At 33.3% G+C, this 20138-nt stretch overlaps 3 protein-coding genes across 3 annotated transcripts; 1 reads left to right on the top strand and 2 right to left on the bottom strand.

Moving 5' to 3' along the window:
- Positions 1 to 41: 41 nt before the first annotated feature.
- HELRODRAFT_168272 (hypothetical protein) lies at positions 42 to 4314 on the top strand (the record flags this gene model as incomplete). Its single annotated transcript, XM_009014154.1, has 5 exons — positions 42 to 90; positions 165 to 272; positions 912 to 1031; positions 1107 to 1912; positions 4249 to 4314. 5 exons carry the CDS (start codon positions 42 to 44, stop codon positions 4312 to 4314), a joined length of 1149 nt encoding a protein of 382 aa, XP_009012402.1.
- A 5794-nt stretch (positions 4315 to 10108) lies between these two features.
- On the bottom strand, positions 10109 to 11515 carry HELRODRAFT_168271 (hypothetical protein; the record flags this gene model as incomplete). Its single annotated transcript, XM_009014153.1, has 2 exons — positions 10109 to 10473; positions 11440 to 11515. 2 exons carry the CDS (start codon positions 11513 to 11515, stop codon positions 10109 to 10111), a joined length of 441 nt encoding a protein of 146 aa, XP_009012401.1.
- Positions 11516 to 12652: 1137 nt separating this feature from the next.
- Positions 12653 to 15832, bottom strand: HELRODRAFT_168270 (hypothetical protein; the record flags this gene model as incomplete). The annotated part of the gene is made up of 3 exons (XM_009014152.1): positions 12653 to 12909; positions 14965 to 15111; positions 15793 to 15832. The coding sequence occupies 3 exons, from the start codon at positions 15830 to 15832 to the stop codon at positions 12653 to 12655; spliced, it is 444 nt and encodes a 147-aa protein (XP_009012400.1).
- Positions 15833 to 20138: the final 4306 nt, after the last annotated feature.

The following is a 20138-nucleotide window of genomic DNA, read 5'->3' as shown; positions in this document are numbered from 1 at the left end:
TTACGTTTAATTAAAAAAATTCTCAAATAAAAAAAAATAACATGGACATAAACAATTTTTTGAACTACCACAAAAAGAATAAAAACATACGTATCAAGTTTTGAATGTTAGCTGCAGTGTACCAAACTTTTCATAAAAATGAGTTTTGAAACACTTTTTGCCAGGCATGTTATATTCATTTTTTAATAAGTGGAAGCAAGTTTTTTCATCAGTTCTATCAACATATTGCACAGCACTTCAACTCTTAAATGGTACCACTCTGGAGTTTTCAAGTGACTTTTGGAACCTTTGTTGAATGAATTTATTATCTTCTGCTCTAAATATGCTTACCTGCAAACACAAACGAAAGAATTACAAGAACAGAGATACGAACTAACAAAAAATAATTTTTTAAAATGTTGCTCTTATGACGGCGATAGTAGTTATGAGATTAAACAATAATAATAATAATATCAGAACTTTAAAACTGAATTTTTTGGCAATGAAAAACCAAAAAACATTAAAAAATGTTTACTATAAAATGCTTTTGAAACACCAAGATCACTTGCTGAATATTTGTTATTTATTTTTATTATTATTAGTATAGTGATTATTGTATTGCAAAATACGAGAGTTGGCAGACTTCTACTAGCTCACTATTTTAGTTACATTAATCGAGTTTTATATCGTTTTAAAGTATAAAAAATAGGTGTAAAAGTTGCGAAAAATTATGACGAATAAAATGATATTAATTTTTCCTAATTCTAAATATCTATTCAATTTAATTATAATTTTTAACTTAATTTTAATAATAAATGCTGCAAAATGCCCATATTGCCTTAGAGATTTTGTTAAACTCGGAAGCCACTCCTGGCGTTGTACAAAATCTACTGCAAACAGTAACAATTACAATAATGCACGTTTACAAACAGGTGACAATATCATAATTTTTCCAAATTTACTGGCCGATAATTTAAATAATAATATTGCCGTTGATACTGATAGCAATTTAACAACTTGTTGCTGTGGTAGACGATGTAAAGGGAGAAAAGGTTTGCGAATGCACCAACGATCGTGCAAAACATTCAAGGACTTGCAAAATTCGAGAAAATCTTAAAATGATCCAGAAGCGGATTCCAAATTGACGTCATCTCCGATGCAACAGAAAGAATCTCCACCGCCGTCAACATCAACGTCGCCGCCAACATCATCGCCACCGGCAAACAACATCACGAACAATAAACCACTCCCAGGGATAAAATTACCCAAAACAACAACTCATTGGCTTGAAGCCAATGCATATTTCTACTCTCAAATAGCAACACTGCCAAACATTACTGACATCAATAACTTCACTACCACTCTACAAACACTAATATACAATTATTTCGCATCAAACTACGGCACTCTTAATCAAAAATCAAGCTCAATAACAACACTCGATAAACCAATCAACAAACTAAAGTCAGAATTGAAACAATTAAAGCTGCTAGGCCGTAACAACCACAATTTTGACGTCCAAATTAGCACGCTGAGCAAACATATTAGATCAAAAATATCATCAGCAAAAGCGATAAAAGCTGAAAAAACAGTCAATATCACAAGCCAATTAAAACAAAAATTCTGGGCAACGTGTGAAAAATTACTAAATCCGACAACCGCTCTGTTACCACTGTTTAGCGTCGAAGAAGCCAACAAATTTTTCAACAAAATTTTAAAAGACCCATTTCACAATAAATATCGCCTTCCAAATTGGATCGAACCTCTAACGATCCCTTCAATTGCCTGCAATACCAATCCTCCTATGTACAATGAAATATTCTCAATAATCAAGAAATGCAAGTCGAAAGCATCTCCTTGTCCTCTAGATCAAATGTCAATAATAATTCTCAAAAAATGTCCCATACTTCGCACAATCCTTTATCTATTACTGGTTGAGTGTTGGAGAACGTCGTCGATCCCTACATGCTGGAGAAAAGGGTTGACCATACTGATCTACAAAAAGGGAAACGCCAACGACCCAGCGAATTTCAGGCCAATAACACTTCAACCAGTATTCTGTAAAATTTTCTCAACATTTGTAAACAATAGAATATACAAATATTTAGATTCAAACAACTTCATTAATAAAAACATCCAAAAAGGCTTCTACCCCAAAGTTGGCGGTGTAGCTGAACACACGCAACTACTATCTCACCTTCTAAAGGACGCCAAGAGACATCAGAGGACAATCATTGTTACCCTCCTAGATTTAAGAAATGCATTTGGCGAGGTTAGCCATGATCTAATTTCATCTATCCTAAGTTATCACCACATCCCAAACCAGGTCAACAATCTAATTAGATCAATATACGCCGATTACTCGATAACTGTATCGGTGTGCAACAAACTAACCTCCCCAATTCAAGTAAAAAGGGGGGTTCTACAAGGTGACCCAGGCTCACCATTGATTTTTAACCTCTGTTTCAATCCTCTAATGAAAATGCTAGAAGCAAAACAATATCAACAATGCGGATACATATGGAGACCAACAGCCAATCTAAAATCCAGAGGCTGGTTTCAGTTTGCCGACGATTCGGCAATCATTGCTAACAGTTCCGAGAGTGCCCAGAGACTGATCAATCTCAGCCAAGCATGGTGCAAATGGACGGGTATGAAGCTGAGAACTGACAAATGCTGTACATTTGGGATGAGAAAGCTGGACGGAAAGTATGAGCAGTTTTTGCCTCAATTGACAATAGATGATGAAATAATTCCCCGGGTGAATATTAACGAAGGTTTTACGTACTTAGGAATAATATACGATTTTGAGGACAAAAATACCAGAGAGAAAGACAAACTGCACAATAAGCTCAAGGTTATGCTGAGGAAAATTGGTGGACTGGATATAACTGTTCAATGGAAGCTGGAAATTCTTAGGCGTTTTGTCCCTACTCAAATCTCATTTGAACTACGCACCTACAATATTTCGCTAACCTGGATAGAAAACACACTGAACCGCCTTGTGACAGAAACAGTAAGAGAATGGCTATCACTGCCCATAACCAGTTGCATCGCCGAAGTTAGCTCGCTGCCGTATAAAACTGGTGGCCTCAACATAAAATCGTTGAAACAGCACGCCGAGATGTTACGTCTAAAACTCCGTGGTTATCTCAAATTGAATAGTAATGAAGAAATGAGATCATTGTGGAGTGAATCTCACAACAATTATGGAAAGATTGACAACCTGATCTTGGTAAATGTTGAATTAAAACCAGCAATGAATGCTTTAAAACACAAGCATTATGAAACGAACTTTAATCATCTCTCGCTGCTGCAATGCCAAGGTACCCTTGTGAAATCAATAAAAAAGTACATCCATAGCTCCGTGATAACGCGATGGTCCAGGTCGACAGTAAAGCTATCAGAGGTCCTCTATAAATTCACCAGAAAATACCTTATTCAACAGCTACCATCAAACGCCAACCTCTTCAGATGGGGCAAAACTACAAATGCATCATGTTTGCTCTGCAATGCAACACAAACGAACAAACACGTCATGTCAAACTGTGACTCATCATCTGCATTGAGCAGATACTTAGATCGCCACAACAAAATTTTTAAAATAATTATCGATAATTTCAAGGTAGACACGAGGCCGGGTGTCGAGATTTTTGCGGATTTGAAAGGGGAAAAGATACGACCAATAACAGACTTGTTCAGATCACTCCGTCCTGACATTGCTGTCCGCAACAAAGACACGCTCAAGATACTTGAACTGACTGTCTGCCATGAAACTAACTTCATAAAATCAAAACAATTTAAAATGAATAAATATATTGGTAATTTGAAAGATAATATTATTGATGACTTTAAGCATTGCAATATTTTAATTAATACCTTTGAAATATCGCCAATTGGCTTTTACAATCCTTTTAATATGTCTTTAATTGATATAACTTGGACCGATTATTTTAGATTTAGTTTGATTAACAGTGTAATTTCGTCATCATATGCTCTGTACTGTGATAGAAACAATGAGTGAAGTTTTTTATACTATTTATCATCATGGTACTTACTTATTTTCATAAGATGACGAGCAATGATGACTATCCGTATTACTCTAACACTTTATCTTTATTTTATTTTATTTTATTCATCTAACTGTATATTTAACTATATTCAATTTTATTTCATTGTCAATATTTTGATTTTACTTATGCTCTGTCTTTGGAAAATAAAAGAGTTCACATTATTATCTGATTAACCAACAATAACAGTTTGGTCTAGCATGATGTGGTTGAACCTGTGCTGTCGACTGCCTTCAAAAGTAGTAGCAAGGACTGTGTTGTTTAACGAGTTTTAAAATAAAATGGAAATTTTTCTATAAGAAGCCTTTTATAAAAATTATGAAAAATATTTCAGGTGAGGTTTGTTTATTAAAAATATTCACCAGTATTTACCATTTTAGACTGTAAACAAAACTTTTTTAACAAGCGTCTAAAATTTCATAAAAATAACAATTTAATTTCATAGGCACACAGTGCTGTAAAACATCTTCTAATTTCCTTTTTGCATTTAAATAATCTTAGAGAAAATTGCTTTGTAAACCCGTGCGTAAGATGAGTCTGCTTCTTGTGGCTTAACTGCAGAACAGTAAATTATTTTTTGTAGCTGCAGAGGCTGCTGCTGCCAACAATTATCCTTTGCAGTATCCTTCCTTGAGGTTTCGTCCTCATTGTGATTTACAACAATCTCATCTGAACCTACGCTCCGTGACCAACCAATCCATCCATCCATGATGCATGGATGGATGGATGGATGGATGAATTAAAAGGTCAATGACTCAGTAGATTAATTGATAAATTTATGGATGAATGGAAAAATGGATGAATAATTAGATTGATGGATGGAAGGATAAAATATTATAAAAATACATCTATAAATGACTGATGGATGAATGGATGGATGGATTAATAAAATATGCTAGGAATGAGTGGATTGATTGATTGATTGATTGATTGATTGATTGATTGATTGATTGATTGATTGATTGATTGATTGATTGATTGATTGATTGATTGATTGATTGATTGATTGATTGATTGATTGATTGATTGATTGATTGATTGATTGATTGATTGATTGATTGATTGATTGATTGATTGATTGATTGATTGATTGATTGATTGATTGATTGATTGATTGATTGATTGATTGATTGATTGATTGATTGATTGATTGATTGATTGATTGATTGATTGATTGATTGATTGATTGATTGATTGATTGATTGATTGATTGATTGATTGATTGATTGATTGATTGATTGATTGATTGATTGATTGATTGATTGATTGATTGATTGATTGATTGATTGATTGATTGATTGATTGATTGATTGATTGATTGATTGATTGATTGATTGATTGATTGATTGATTGATTGATTGATTGATTGATTGATTGATTGATTGATTGATTGATTGATTGATTGATTGATTGATTGATTGATTGATTGATTGATTGATTGATTGATTGATTGATTGATTGATTGATTGATTGATTGATTGATTGATTGATTGATTGATTGATTGATTGATTGATTGATTGATTGATTGATTGATTGATTGATTGATTGATGCATGGATGCACGGATTTATGAATTGATTAACGAATTTATGAATATATAAGGAATAGATAAACGATTAATGTAAGCAATGAACTGACAAATAGATGAATGCATGTTAAAAGTGATTGGAAAGATGGAAAATGGATAGATAAACTAATGAATCGAATTGTTGAAATCAATCATGAATGTTTAGTTTCTCGCTGTTAAGCGTTCGAATGCATGCTTCATTCATTGTTACACCAATCTCCTTGCGTGATATAACAAATTTCAAAATTATTTGACAAGAGAACGTTGAAAGCTGCACGTTGATAAATTCATGCACGTCTATTTGACAAATGGAAGATGTCATGGATGTTTAAAAAGCAAAACTAATGAAGCCGTCCAGGTGGCAGCATTCGTTTCTAAAGCAGTTCATCTCGAAAATAAGCAGAGACAAACCCATCCACAGCATGCCTATCTCAATCCATCTCTTCTCATTGTACTTTCTCAAATTTATTTCTGTTCAAGCATTGACGTTTGTGCCGCAGTTTTTTCCGCATTTTATTCTTTATTTTTTCATTGTTTCCAACAAAAATTTTCAAGTGCACTTAGGTTTTTTAAAACAATTTCATATTCTTCGCGTTTCAAAACAATTGTTCAGTGAATGTCAGAAGTGAATAATTAACTGATTCGGTGCAGTTATGCATGAGTGCAACTGCGCACGTGATCTCTACAACAACACCAACAACTGCACCTCTGCTCTTCTCTGAATGTCAGATCCTTTCTTAATGTTGTTCGTGAGTAACAAGTAAATTATTAACCGCCAATCATAAACTTTTTTGTTAAATTTTCAAGTTTGTTTAACAGAATTTCAAATAGATACATTAACAAAATTAATGTAACAAAAACAGCAATAAAACACTATAGTTACATTAGCATGTAACATTATTCTCCGGTTAACAAGCAAGACATCAATAATACCCAATGGCATCAACTTTATATTTTCAAAGTATCAATGTACTTACCATATAACAATAGATAATTCATTTTATCTTTCTAGGCAGCACTGCAAAACGCTTTTACATAACAGTTGAATTATATTAGCTATGATCAACATCAACTCAAAAAATCAAAACAAAAACATCATAAAAAGAAATTACTTCAGTCATAACTTTAATAACAGCAAACCTACATTGTCACCAACATCATCATCAAAACAATCATCATCATGGCCAGCAACCGACATTTTTAGACAGGAACACGTCTGAGTGCGTGCCGCCATTTTAATGACGTCACTCACACATTTGCGCATAAAAGTGAATTGAAATATTGTTGAATGAAAGAAACGGATGACTTTCGTGTGTAATCGCATTCATTCTCGTTTTGGATTTTTTTTTCTAAAAAGGAAAGGAAAAGAAAAATATAATTTGGTGATAAATTTTGAAAACAGGAGCTGTTGTTTGTTGAATAGTAGCATTTAAATCAATCGCTAAATAAATTATTAGATGATTAAAAAATTGTTCAAAGTTATTGCAATTGTTTTCTAAACAAAATACCTGTAAAGATTTTGTAACAAAGTAATCTTTAAAGTCAGTAAAAAAGTCTTTAAAAGTTAGAGTTTTCGATCATTGTAATGATGCAAATAATTTTTTAAGGGCTCTCAAAACCATCACGCTTGTTGCTGAAATAATAATAATCCACAACACTACCATCATTAACCTCATTATCATCATCATCGTCGTCGTCATCATCATCGCCATAAACAGAATCATTATTATAACTACGAAGCCACAGACAGACAGATATTGAAAAGCAGAAGCCATTGCACAAAGCATTTAATATGAGAATTTAGCATTGTGATGTTCATGATGATTATTTTCTTCATGTATTTTATTGCGCTTTTGAAATGCATTTGTACTTTTTTACTTCATTTTGTGTGCTTTTTCTTATTATATTATTTAAATTTTTAAAAATCTTTTTATCATTGTAATAAGTTTTTGCGTGCTGAGCTAATTTTCAAGTTTTTCTGAGTTTGAATTTTGTACAGAATGAAAAAAAAATTAGCCGCACACTTATCTCGTGCGTTGAAGTCAATGTGTTTGTTCTTCGTTGATACTTTAAAATATAGAACTGGAGCATGCAATCGTTTGTTGGGAGTCCTCACCAGCAACAAGTAAGCTCAGCTCTCCTCACTTCTCTTAACGTATCCATTCACACTTCGTTCCAGTTTAAAATTTTTTAACCGGCGTAAATTGCAACAATAGAACACGAACTAATTTTTATTTTGTTGAGTGTAGCAGAAGGAACCAATTTTTGCACAAATGAAGAAATACTTGCTCATTACCGAGCAAATAGCAAGTTTTAGACAAAATTTTGTAAAAAAATCGGTTCAAAGTCTTAATAAATCATTTTGGTCGAAATAATGGTTGCAAGTGATGAAAGAGGTGCTGAATGGAAAGGCTGGCTGCTAATTAAAGACAACACTGCCATTGAACATTCCTGTTAATTTGCAACAAACGTACAATCATTGTCGTCCACAGCGCCCCTTCCTTCCAACGAAGGTTGGGAAACAGACGTATGGACTATTATTTTTTTGCTCGTAAATAATATTTTCTACTAACTTCAGAGTTAGTGCGTCGTCCAGTCATGTTGATATTTACAAGCACAGATTTATGGGTACACTACACATACCTATTTATGTACAAACGCGTATGTACATTTAGTCATACATGCGCACACGGATTTTAGAAAAATGTTTGTGGATAAATGAAGGTCAGCAGGTTAACTACCTTCTCATTGAAAAGCGCCTTGCTTGCTGAAATGGATTTTCTAAGACAGGCTCAGCATGTTTCACTGAACTGCAAGACAAGCATACCTTTCAAATGCTGGGGTAAGTACTAACAGATATGCCAGTCTGCATATTATTGCAAGTGATTTCATGCTGGAAATGAATAGTTTCAATATAAGTATACGAGCATTGAAAACTATTCATAGAGTTTTTGTTGCATGAATGCCGCTAGTTAACAAAAGAGCACAAATTTCATCGATCATTTGAAAACATTCTCACAAATGGTTTAAGGTTTTTAATAAACTATATTGAAAATTGTAAAGGGCTGTTCAAAAAATTAATTTTATCCTAATTCCAGCTATAGAATGACAAACTTGGAAAAGAACAAACAAACTCATCGAATTGAAGCACGCGAGCACGCCACTAGACTTATCTTTCGACGGTCAACTTAATCTTAGGGCGTACTAAACAAATTTTTTATTTTTTACTTTCGATTTGTTATTCCAACGAAAAACACAGAATGACAATTTTGTGGTCATCAAATTTAAGTTTCCGTTTAAAAGCAATTTGAAAACCGAACTAAAACTCAGATGACAGAATGTCAATAACTTGAATGAGTGTAACAAAAAAAACCCGAGTTGATTTTTAACTGCAATGTAAATAGATATATCAAAAAATTAAAAATAAAATTGACACTATTTTTCAAAAAATTCAAAGTACACTTATAATAAAATTAAACTGTCAAAAGATAATAAATTAACTTTATATTAAATGAATAAAGATGTTAAGCATCTAAATAGAAGAAAAACATATTTAAAAAAAATGAAAGAAATGGAACGGGAAATGTATAAGAAAAGAATCAAGCCGAACAAAGGCACAATATATCATCATCGCCATCATCACCATCATCATCATCATCACAATATATCATCATCACCATCATCACCATTATCATCATCCCCATCATCACCATCCCCACCATCATCATCGCCATCACCACCATCATTACCATCGTCAACAACAACAACAACATCATCATCAGCAACAACAACATCGTTTTCATCATCATTGATTTTACCTCATTCGCACAATTCAGTGGACTAATCGTTTCCTTTTCTTTTTCAGATGCAAATCAGTCAGTTTACGAACATTTTCCTTACATGTTGAAAAAACATTTGTGATTTCTGGGTTTGTTTGTCTCTTTGTTTGTTTGTTTTTGTTTGTGTGTTTTGTGTTTGTTTGTTTGTTTGTTTAGTGTGCCTTTTGCATTGCGTGTGTGTTTGAATTGAATCGGCAGTTAGAAAGTTGTCTCTGATAGGTTGAAATGGATGGGATGATGTTGAGACATGGGCGCCGTTCATGTGTCTGTCGGTCTTTCAATGTTCAGTCTGGTCTGCTTTGCAATCAATTTTCGAAATAAAAATTCCTGCTGCTGATCTTTGACAGACCAAGATTTTAAAAATTAATTTAAAAAATTGCCCTTTGATGTTTGAAATTTGAATGATATTCTTAAAAACGTTTGAGTTTAACTTTCAGATAAAATATCCATTCTGTCAATTATAAATTAAACTTTTAAGACATAAGTTACATTTATGAATCTGTTAAAAAATTGAAAACCCGGAAAATGATAAAAATAAAGTGAGAGAGTGATAGGAGAACGAAAGAGATAGTGAGTAGGTGAGGGAAGAGATAGTGGAGATAAATGATTGTAATGTAATTTGTCATTTTTAATCCCAGCAGCGTAATTTAACGTCAGTATGTGGTGGTGTAGTGTGGTGTGGTGTGGTGTGGTGCGGTGCGGTGCGGTGTGGTGTGGTGCGGTGTGATGTGGTGCGGTATGGTGTGGTGCGATGCGGTGTGGTGTGGTGTGGTGTGGTGCGGTTTGGTGTGGTTTGGTGTGGTGTGGTTTTGTGTGGTGTGGTGTGATGTGGTGTAGTGCGGTGTGGTGTGGTTTGGTGTGGTTTGGTGTGGTGTGGTTTTGTGTAGTGTTGTGCGGTGTGGTGTAGTGTGGTGTGGTGTGGTTTGGTGTGGTGCGGTGTGGTGTGGTTTGGTGTGGTGTGGTTTTGTGTAGTGTGGTGTGGTGTGGTGTAGTGCGGTGTGGTGTGGTGTGGTGTGGTCTGGTGCGGTGAGGTGTGGTGTTGTGCGGTGTGGTGTAGTGTGGTGTGGTGCGGTGTGGTGTGGTGTGGTACGGTGTGGTGTGTTGTTGTGGTGCACAAGTTGCTGGAGGTGAAATATGGTAAAGGAAAGAGGAAGGGGTGCGTTACACAAATATAAACATACGCAAACACACACAAACCAATCTGTACCTCCGTCAACATGCGTACGTGCGTGTGTGTGTGTGTGGAGTGTGTGCGCGTGTGCGTGATGTGATGTGTGATGATGTATTTCCATGCATGTCTATGCAGTAAACAATATTTTTAAAGACGTTGTTGGATATTTTATTTTCATTAAAAGGAAATGCTATTACCCTCATCACATCATCGTCATCTTCAACTTCACCATTTCATCATCATCGCCATCGTCATCAGTACTGACGTATCATCATCGTCGTCGTCATCTTTATCACCTTCATCATTAATTACAAAGCAACATCGTCGTCATCAACCTAACCAACGTAGTTTGCATTTTTTGAGTCATCACCAACATTACATCAACTTCATCGTCAACATCATCGTTGTCATCATTAATCATTTTCTCATTATTATCTTTTATCATTCTAATTGCGGAATGGTTGGAAGATTTTTCTTAATTTTCTTCCTTTTCAAAAGAGTTTCATTATCATATCCATTACACCGTCCTAAATTAAATTACCTTACATTAATCCACATCACATTAAAATTACAATACGTTATTAAATTATATTTCAATAAAATGTCACCGCATCACATAACATCATATAGCACGCATCCAACCAAGTCCGGTATGCCAAAGTATATTTTCAAATAATGTAACACAAACATTAAATGAAACAAAAAACAACATGGAAAATTATACAAAAATTTTTAACCCATCATTCAGCGGATATTTTAACAATAATAATGCGCCATCTAATAATAAAGCATATAATGAAAAACGACGCCAACCTTTCAAACATTTAATTTCCGGCTGCACCTCTATCTCGTAATTATATCGCACACCTTCCATTCCCATAAATTTCATGTTTGCGTGTGTTATTATAAAAGTAGTTTCTCCGAATATGTTGTAATGTTTTCGATGTTCATATGTTTTCGTCTGCCAATACAAAAAAAAGATTTTGATCGGCACATGTGCCTTACATAGCTTATTTTTATTCACATATCTCCCTCTTTGTTTGCGTATGATGATTGCAAATTTATGATCACTTATGTAGGTGCAGTACTCATATATATATATATATATATATATATATATATATATATATATATATATATATATATCATATATATAATATTTGTATAAATACACCCACAATGTTTGCTAGTTTCTGTTCATTCATTTATCTGTCCGTGCCAGCAAAGCATGAAAGTAGGCTGAAGAGCTTTCAGAGCCGGTTTGCTCGTGCGTTCCATTACCGATAACATGTTTTACGAGTGGGCATTATGTGATCATGTCATTTTTTGTTATATAAATAACAACAAATTGTATAAACGTTTCTTCAATTTTTCAGGTTAGTTTCATAATTTTTTTGCGAACCACCCTCGTGTTTATGCCTCTAAACGATAAAGGTTTCCACTGATGTTGAAATTCTTTCGTACGTTTAAATTTTCATAAAATGCTTTTTATGGTGAAATGCTTATTCATTTGTTCGTTCGTTGCTTTTTGCTTTTTGAATAATATGTATTAATTTTATAGTAAATTTTATCGTAAATATTGTCGTTTTTCATTTATCCGTTTGTCCTCAAAGGCATGACGCATAAAAGTATCCATCTATTACTATCCATTCATCAATCCAACCAACCATCTATCCTTCCTTCCTTCTATGACCCATCTGACTGTTCATATATACAATCATTTATCCAGCCATCCATCTTTCCATCAGTTCATTCAGTCATACGTCAATTCATCCACTCATCCATTACACTTATTAATTCATTCATCCATTCATTCATTCATCCACTCATTTATTACATTTATTTATAAATATTTTATCCTATTTCTACATCCATATTTTCTTCAATAGCTGAATAGCTGCCTAACCTTATCTTCATTCACTTCGTCATTCAATCAATTCATCCACTCATTCATCATTTATTCTTTCATTTTTTTCTTCAAACTTTCTTTATACGTTTTCTTTAAAAAATTTCTTTTCTTTCCCGCTTAATCATTTATAGGTCTGCGATGGAAAGCAGCATGGAAAATAAAAGTGGACAAGGGATGATGAAATGGAAATTTATCAGAAACATCTTCAAAGATGGAGCTTGGCTTGTGTTGTCTTGTCTTGTCTTGTGTTGTGTTGTTTTTGTGTTGTGTTTTGTTGAGTTGTGTAGAGTTGTGCTGTGTTGTGTTGTGTAGAGTTGTGCTGTGTTGTGTTATGTTATGTTCTTGTTTGAAAAAACCGATAAAAACTATATTTCCTTTTGACATTTTTGTGATTCTAAACGTTTTATTTGATTTTAATTAGGTGTAATTGGATAGACGTCACATGCAAAATGAAGAAAAATGTGGTTATAGTTTTGAACAAGGAAAGAAAATTAATTCTAAATAATATGGCAATTTAAAATTTTAAACATCAAAATTGAAACCCATCAGATTTTTAACTTTTTTAATTATTTAAAAAAAAATTCAATGTTTTTCTTCGATAAAAATGTTTCAATTTTAATTTTCTGACGTTGTTTGAAAGGCATTATAGCTCGATAGACCATCATCATGTCCATACTTATCATCCGTTGGTCATCATCACCGTTAAAAAACACCACTGCTCTCATCATGATAATAATATCATCGTAATCACCATAGTCGTCATCCTAATCATCATCACATCGTTGCTGGCAACATTTTACTTTCATGGTAATCATTAGTGTTATTATTTTAGTGACGTCATTTCAATAATCACATTTGTTATGTGACGTCTATTTATCCAAAGACATCACCACATTCATTTCACGCGTTTAACTTTTTCTCGCCATTTCAGTATACAGAGCTGGTACTAAACTACAACCCTACATCCATTTCACTGTTTTAAAAGAACATGCTTGCTAAGCAACAACTTGCCATGCCAAGGCAATATAATTCACATTTTTATGTTTCGTGAAAATTTTGTGAAACCTGGGGTTAAAAAACAAACTGAATCATGTTGATGATGATAATAGGAGTGATGATGATGCTAATGATGATGAGGACGACAACGATGATGATGACGACTGTGATTATGGTTGTATGGTGATGAAAATATTTGTTATTTTCATTATTTTTGTTATAAAGATGTAATCATTTCATCATCAAGCCATCATCAGATCACCATCACATCATTACCACATCATCATCACATTATCATCCCATAATCATCACGTAATCATCACATTATCATCCCATAATCATCACATAATCATCATATTATTATCACATTATCATCACATTATCATCACACAATCATCCGTTGAGTGAGACCGAACGTTTAATTTATCTTGTCAACATCGATACAACATCCAATAAGATTTGCTACATCTTAATAATGCTGCTCCAGCCACTCTTCTTAGACGATGATTAAATAAAATTGTTTTTGTCATCATCATTTCCATCATCTTCTTCTTCTTCTCCATCCATTTATCATTCGTATCATTGTCGTCGTCATCATCTTCATCATCGTCGTCTTCATCCTCTTCATCATCATCGTCGTCTTCATCATCATCGTCGTCTTCATCATCTTCGTCATCTCCATCATCATCGTCATCACCTCCTTCTTCACATAAACATCATGCGAATCGCAAATTTATAATGAGTTTTTTCTTTTGAAATTTTAAAACCGGATATTAAAAACTGACACATGAAACCGCTAAAAAATTGATTTTAAATTTGGTTTTTTAATTAAATTAATTATTTATGGTTACCAAAAAATAAAAATTTATGCATGAAAATTTTTTTTCAATATTTCTGTTTGGTTATAATTTTTAATCTAAGGTTGTGTTAAAAACTATCTTATATGATGTCATTAACAGAGTGTTTAAGAAATGTTTTAGTTAAATTTTTCATAAAGTTTGAAATTTATAAAAAAATAAAAAAAATTATGTATAGAAAAATTTTTTTTTTAAATTTTGAAGTTTTACACAAAAACAAATTAGATTTTCTTATTGAGAACATTTGAAAACTCATTTAAAAATAACTTTTTTTAAAAAACAAACTGCCAATCATAATTTTTTATTATAAAATTGTTAGATAATGATTATTTTTGTGATAAAATATTGATCGTTTATTTATCAATTAGACCTAAACATAAACATCTCCTGCTTTTATATCTTTTTCATTAGAACATTATTTCAATTTTTCACCTATAAGATAAAGACAATTTTGATTCAACAACTGTATAAGTTAGCAAGTATGTTACGCAGTCGATTGCTAAAAAAATTATTATTTATGGTTTATTTATGATGATGTTGATGATGACCTGAAAATGGAAACATGTGCGTACGTACGTTTTTTGTAGCGGCAGTTTGAACCGCCCGACGCGCGCCGCACGCAAATATGTCCGACAAATGGCATTAACGTGCAATATTTTTTGGCAAATTGAGTGAGACGTGGGGATTTCTGTGCTTCTCTATGATTAATTTCATTGAGATTTACTATTATTATTATTATTATTATTATTATTATTGTTGTTGTTGTTGTTGTTGTTGTTGTTGTTATTATTATTATTATTATTATTATCATCATCATCATCATTATCCTCATAGTTATAATTGATTGTGGTAATGTTACCAATAGTAAACAGCGTTTCAGAACAACCTCGTTCTGATTGAATGAAAGTATTAAATGAAATGAATAAGAATATATTTATCAATCTCTCGCCGTTTGTTAAAAGGTATCTGCTTGATAGATTTCAATCGAACACTCTCTAAAACTAAAATTTTAACAGTAAAAAGTGAAAAAACATAACAGAAAATATACGAGATTTTCAGTTTCACTTAATTATTTTAGCGTAACAAATTTTTGCCAAATTTGTCACTAGTAATTATTGTTACTAATTTAAAAAAAGCACACACAATTTAAGAATATATATAAGAAGTATACAGTGATACTAAATACATTGTTATGTGTCTTATCATGTCGTACCATATGTCCAAGCGTGCGTCCTCACATGTGTTTCGTAGTGTGTTATAGTGCAAATAAATACTGAGCGCTCCACGTTATTGGTAGATTTGCGTTCATCAAAAATGTTCACAGTAGATGAGTAAACTAAACAAAATTTTTCATGGGACGTTTATCCAATAAAATACTTCTGAAAGGAGGGCGAACGCACGTACCAGGGGACGCATTCAGAACGAGTAGATGCAGTTCACTCATTTTGTTTGTCCGTGCATGCGAGAAAATATTCCAATTATGTTTGATTGTTCGTTTTTTGTCGGTTTTTTTTCCTGTTTCTCCTTTTTGTTTGCTTGTTGTCGAAACACGGTAATGTCTTTTGAGCGAAGCAACTCCAATGCGACGTTCGTAACGATGGTAATTAAATGGACTTTAAAATTTCTAAATGTTTCATTGTTAATAATTGAAAGATTCTAAAAGGATCAGCAATTTTAGTGCAGATATAGTGCTACTAGTTGTAACAACAGTATTTATTGATAAAGTTAGAAGTAATGGAACCGGAATATAATTTTAATGGTAGTAGTTTTAGTAGTAGCAGTTTTAGTAGTAGCTGTGAAATAGTATTCTCTGTAGTAGCAGTAGTAGAGGCTGTAGTAGTAATGGTATAAGTTGTAGCTGTAATAGTAGTTGTAGCTGTTGTAATAGTAGTAGCTGTAGTAGCAGTGGTGCGAGAGCGGCAACGGCAGCAGTGACAGCTGAACAGTAATTGGGTGTGTGTCTTAATGTATTAGTCCGTCTGAAGGTTTTGCATTTAAACTTGCTTTCTGTGTGCAGCCATTTTAAGGAAGTCTTATCTATTTTTAAAGATGCTGTTGCATACGTCTGCGTCATACGCACGTGCGTGCACGCGTTCTTGCAAGCATTCTTCCGAAGACTTTCTTTTCCAACTTCTTTCAATCTTTCAAAATGAATTTCTGAATGTTTACACGTTCACATGTTTGCACTTTAGCATTCTTATGTATATGTGCGCTTGCTTTTTAGCATGTTTTTTTCATTGCTTGTTTTAAAGTCTGTAGTTGTTCATTTGTATGTTTACATTTCTGCATTGTTAGCTATTACTGCTGTACATTTGAGCTCCCTCGCATCAGCGTATTACCTCCTCCTTCGTTTGTAGGAAGTAATAAAGTTTAATGATTGTATGTTTCCAGCCATCTATCTTAATTATTACGTGCATGAACGTCATTCCACAATGTCCACACGTCCTGTTGTTTGACTTTTCCAGTTCAATTTGGAACGAAACAAAAACTGATTGTACGGATTTTCATATAAAACACTTATAAAACAGCTTACGATAAAAAATTGATATTAAAATATTTTTACAAATAGAACCAACCATAAATTTTAAGATTGCCACATTCATTCATTGACTCATTCGTTTAAACATTCTTACAAACATCCACGCGAACACGTGTCTGTTCATCAAATGTTCATTACAAGTTTCTTTCCAACGCTGGAAATTATTTTGAAATTGAAACCTTTAGCTATCGTTTCGTTCATTCTTTTGTTTGTTTGGTACACTTCAACAACTGTGTGACATATTTTTTTGTTTTATTCCTTAAACATCGGTTAACACAAATGTAGTTGTTGTTGCATGTTTGTTTGTTTGTTTCACCGATTGATCTATAAAATTTAACTCGCGTTGTGCTACCAAGAGTTGGTTGCCATAAAAAATAGGGTCAAATTATTTATGATAAAATTTATTTAAACATACTTTTGTTAAATAAAATCAATAAAACATTTCGAGACTAACATACGTTAATTACATCGTTACATCAAGCTTCTTTCTTTTCATTTTTCAACAGGTGAGGTATTTAAAACTAAAATAAAAATTTTATAAAATTTTGCGAATCTTTAGAACAATGTAGCATTTGATAAATATTACAAATTTAATGAAAAAAGTTAAAAAATAAAAAAAATGTTGTTAACGGACGTAGAAAAAAATGAAAAAAATTTTACGCTTCAAAAATATCTGCAGGTCAACCCCTTGTCGTCCAGCTGTCCATACATATCCGATGGCAGAAGGTTGCAAGTATGTCCAACTTTCCGTCGTGTTCATTTCCGGACGACAAATATACAGCGGTCCGTGAAAAAATTATGAAGCAACGCCAACAAGCCCAGCCTTAAGTTTTGATAACTTTACATTACATAAATTGTCAAAATCAAAAATCAAACGTCTAATTTTTGAGCTATTTTTTTGGAAACCATTTACTAAGTTAAATGGAAACAAAACACTGAATAGGGCCCCTACATTGTCTACAACTCTTTCACGATTTAATTTAAGTCGCCATGGTGGCAAACGATGTAGTATGAAGAGAAAGAGGGAGAGCCATCAATCATGGCGGATCAATGCGAGTCTGCTCAGTTGCTTTGCTGGAGGCATGAGTTGATGTTGTTGTTGCTCATACTGCTGCTGCAGCTGTTGTTTATTGTTGTGGCTGCCACTGATTTTCTTTTTGTTGTTTTTGTGAAGATTTTTGCTTTTGTTGCGTTGCGGCTGATGTTGTTGTCATTGCTTTGGTTGATCTTTTGATATTTTGTTGTTATCATTTGTTACAAAATTTGTGCCGCTTTTGTTTGTCAAATTAACATTTAAGATACTTTCTATATTTTCTATAATTGGCTTCACCGTATTACAAATAATTGCATCACTGTTGTAATTTCAGTCATATATTTGCTTATCAATGTGTGCAAGAAATTAAGAAGAACATGCGAATTGTTGTACATTTTGAAGAAAAGTCTGTTTTGTAGAATAACGCCTGCGATATAATTGAAGGTTTTAAACCGTACTATTCTGCCTTTTAGCGTACGTGATGAAATAAAATATTTTCGACATTAATGTTGTTAAAATTTTTCGAAATAAGGTTCGATTAATTATATCGCATTTTCGCATCAATGAAATAAGATTGGAACCTGATAGAACCATTGGTGCAGTTTGAGTGATGACAATATCAATAGCAGTAGTTAACAAGGAAATTAATTGCGTATGGATAACATGGAGCAATCGACAACCAATCAGGTGGATGGATGGATGGATGGATGGATGGATGGATGGATGGATGGATGGATGGATGGATGGATGGATGGATGGATGGATGGATGGATAGATGGATGGATGGATGGATGGATGGATAGATGGATGGATGGATGGATGGATAGATGGATAGATGGATGGATAAATGGATGGATGGATGGATAAATGGATGGATGGATAAATGGATGGATGGATAAATGGATGGATGGATAAATGGATGGATGGATGAATGGTCTGCATTTGTGGACTTGTTAAAATTAATGTTCGATGTTTATAATGTGGTAGATTGGTTGTTGACTGCTTTAGTTTTCGCAGGCACGTTTCTCTGTGTCTGTCCTAACTGAAAGAGGTAAACAATTACATTACAGCCTACAACATAAAAAACCAACAACAACAGCAAAATAACAATAAACAACAACAACAACGACAACAGCACTAATAACATAACAATGACAACCCAACCTGTAACAGCCACATGAACGAAGGGCAGCAACCACATAAACACGTTCTAAAAAACGCTCACTAACTAGTCATTCCGATGCAAATTAATGCCGGTTAAGAAGCTTCAGTTTGCAGGCCACTCTTTCACACGTACACGCACAAGCGCACGACATAGTTGCGCACACACACACACACACAAGCATACATGCATGTTTTCACACATACATACATACATACACACATGTGTATAACGTATTTTCTCATTTACATACGCATTATTACATCCACAGACACACGCGCAGATATTATTTTTTACGTCTATTCGCTTAAATTATACACATACATATAACTGTTTTTAAAAACACATTAACACATAGACGTATAATTACTAACATTAACAAGCTCGTGTAAAACACACAAGACGTCTTGCTTCTTGTGTGTTTATCTGTGTGTATAAATCTTTCTACGTGTGTATCTATGAATGTTTTCACGCATGTGTGTGTATGTGTGCGTGTTTGATGTGTGCGCGAGATGTGTGTGTGATGTGTATGCATGTGTGTGTGAGTGAGTTGTGTGTGTGTCGTGTGTGTGTGCTGTGTGTGTGTATGGGTGTGTGTGTGTGTGTAAGTAGGCATGGCATGTACGTTTCCATATGTGCATATTTATCTATCTGTACACAGGCATGTGAAGCAAGAAGTGAAAATTTTGGGCGATTTATTCAGGATGGTTGGACATTAATTCCGTACTTTGAAGATGCAATTTCAGGAAGGCCATTACGCCACATAAATACTTACCCACATACATACATAATACATACTGCATTTTTATATTATATTATATATATATATATATATATATATATATATACGTATATATTTCTCTATATGTATTTACAATTATAAATAAGTTGGAAAATTCACAATTTCAAATTTTATAATTTAAACTGTAAAAACTTTTCATACGGAAATCAATTAATTCCTATCTGAACATCATTCTCATCAACATCAAAAAATAATTATTAAATGTGAAATGTCG

This window comes from Helobdella robusta (genome assembly GCF_000326865.2).
Source record: "Helobdella robusta unplaced genomic scaffold HELROscaffold_13, whole genome shotgun sequence".
NCBI lineage: Eukaryota > Metazoa > Annelida > Clitellata > Rhynchobdellida > Glossiphoniidae > Helobdella > Helobdella robusta.
Note: the sequence above shows the minus strand (reverse complement) of the source record. Positions and strands in the feature narration are given on the sequence as shown.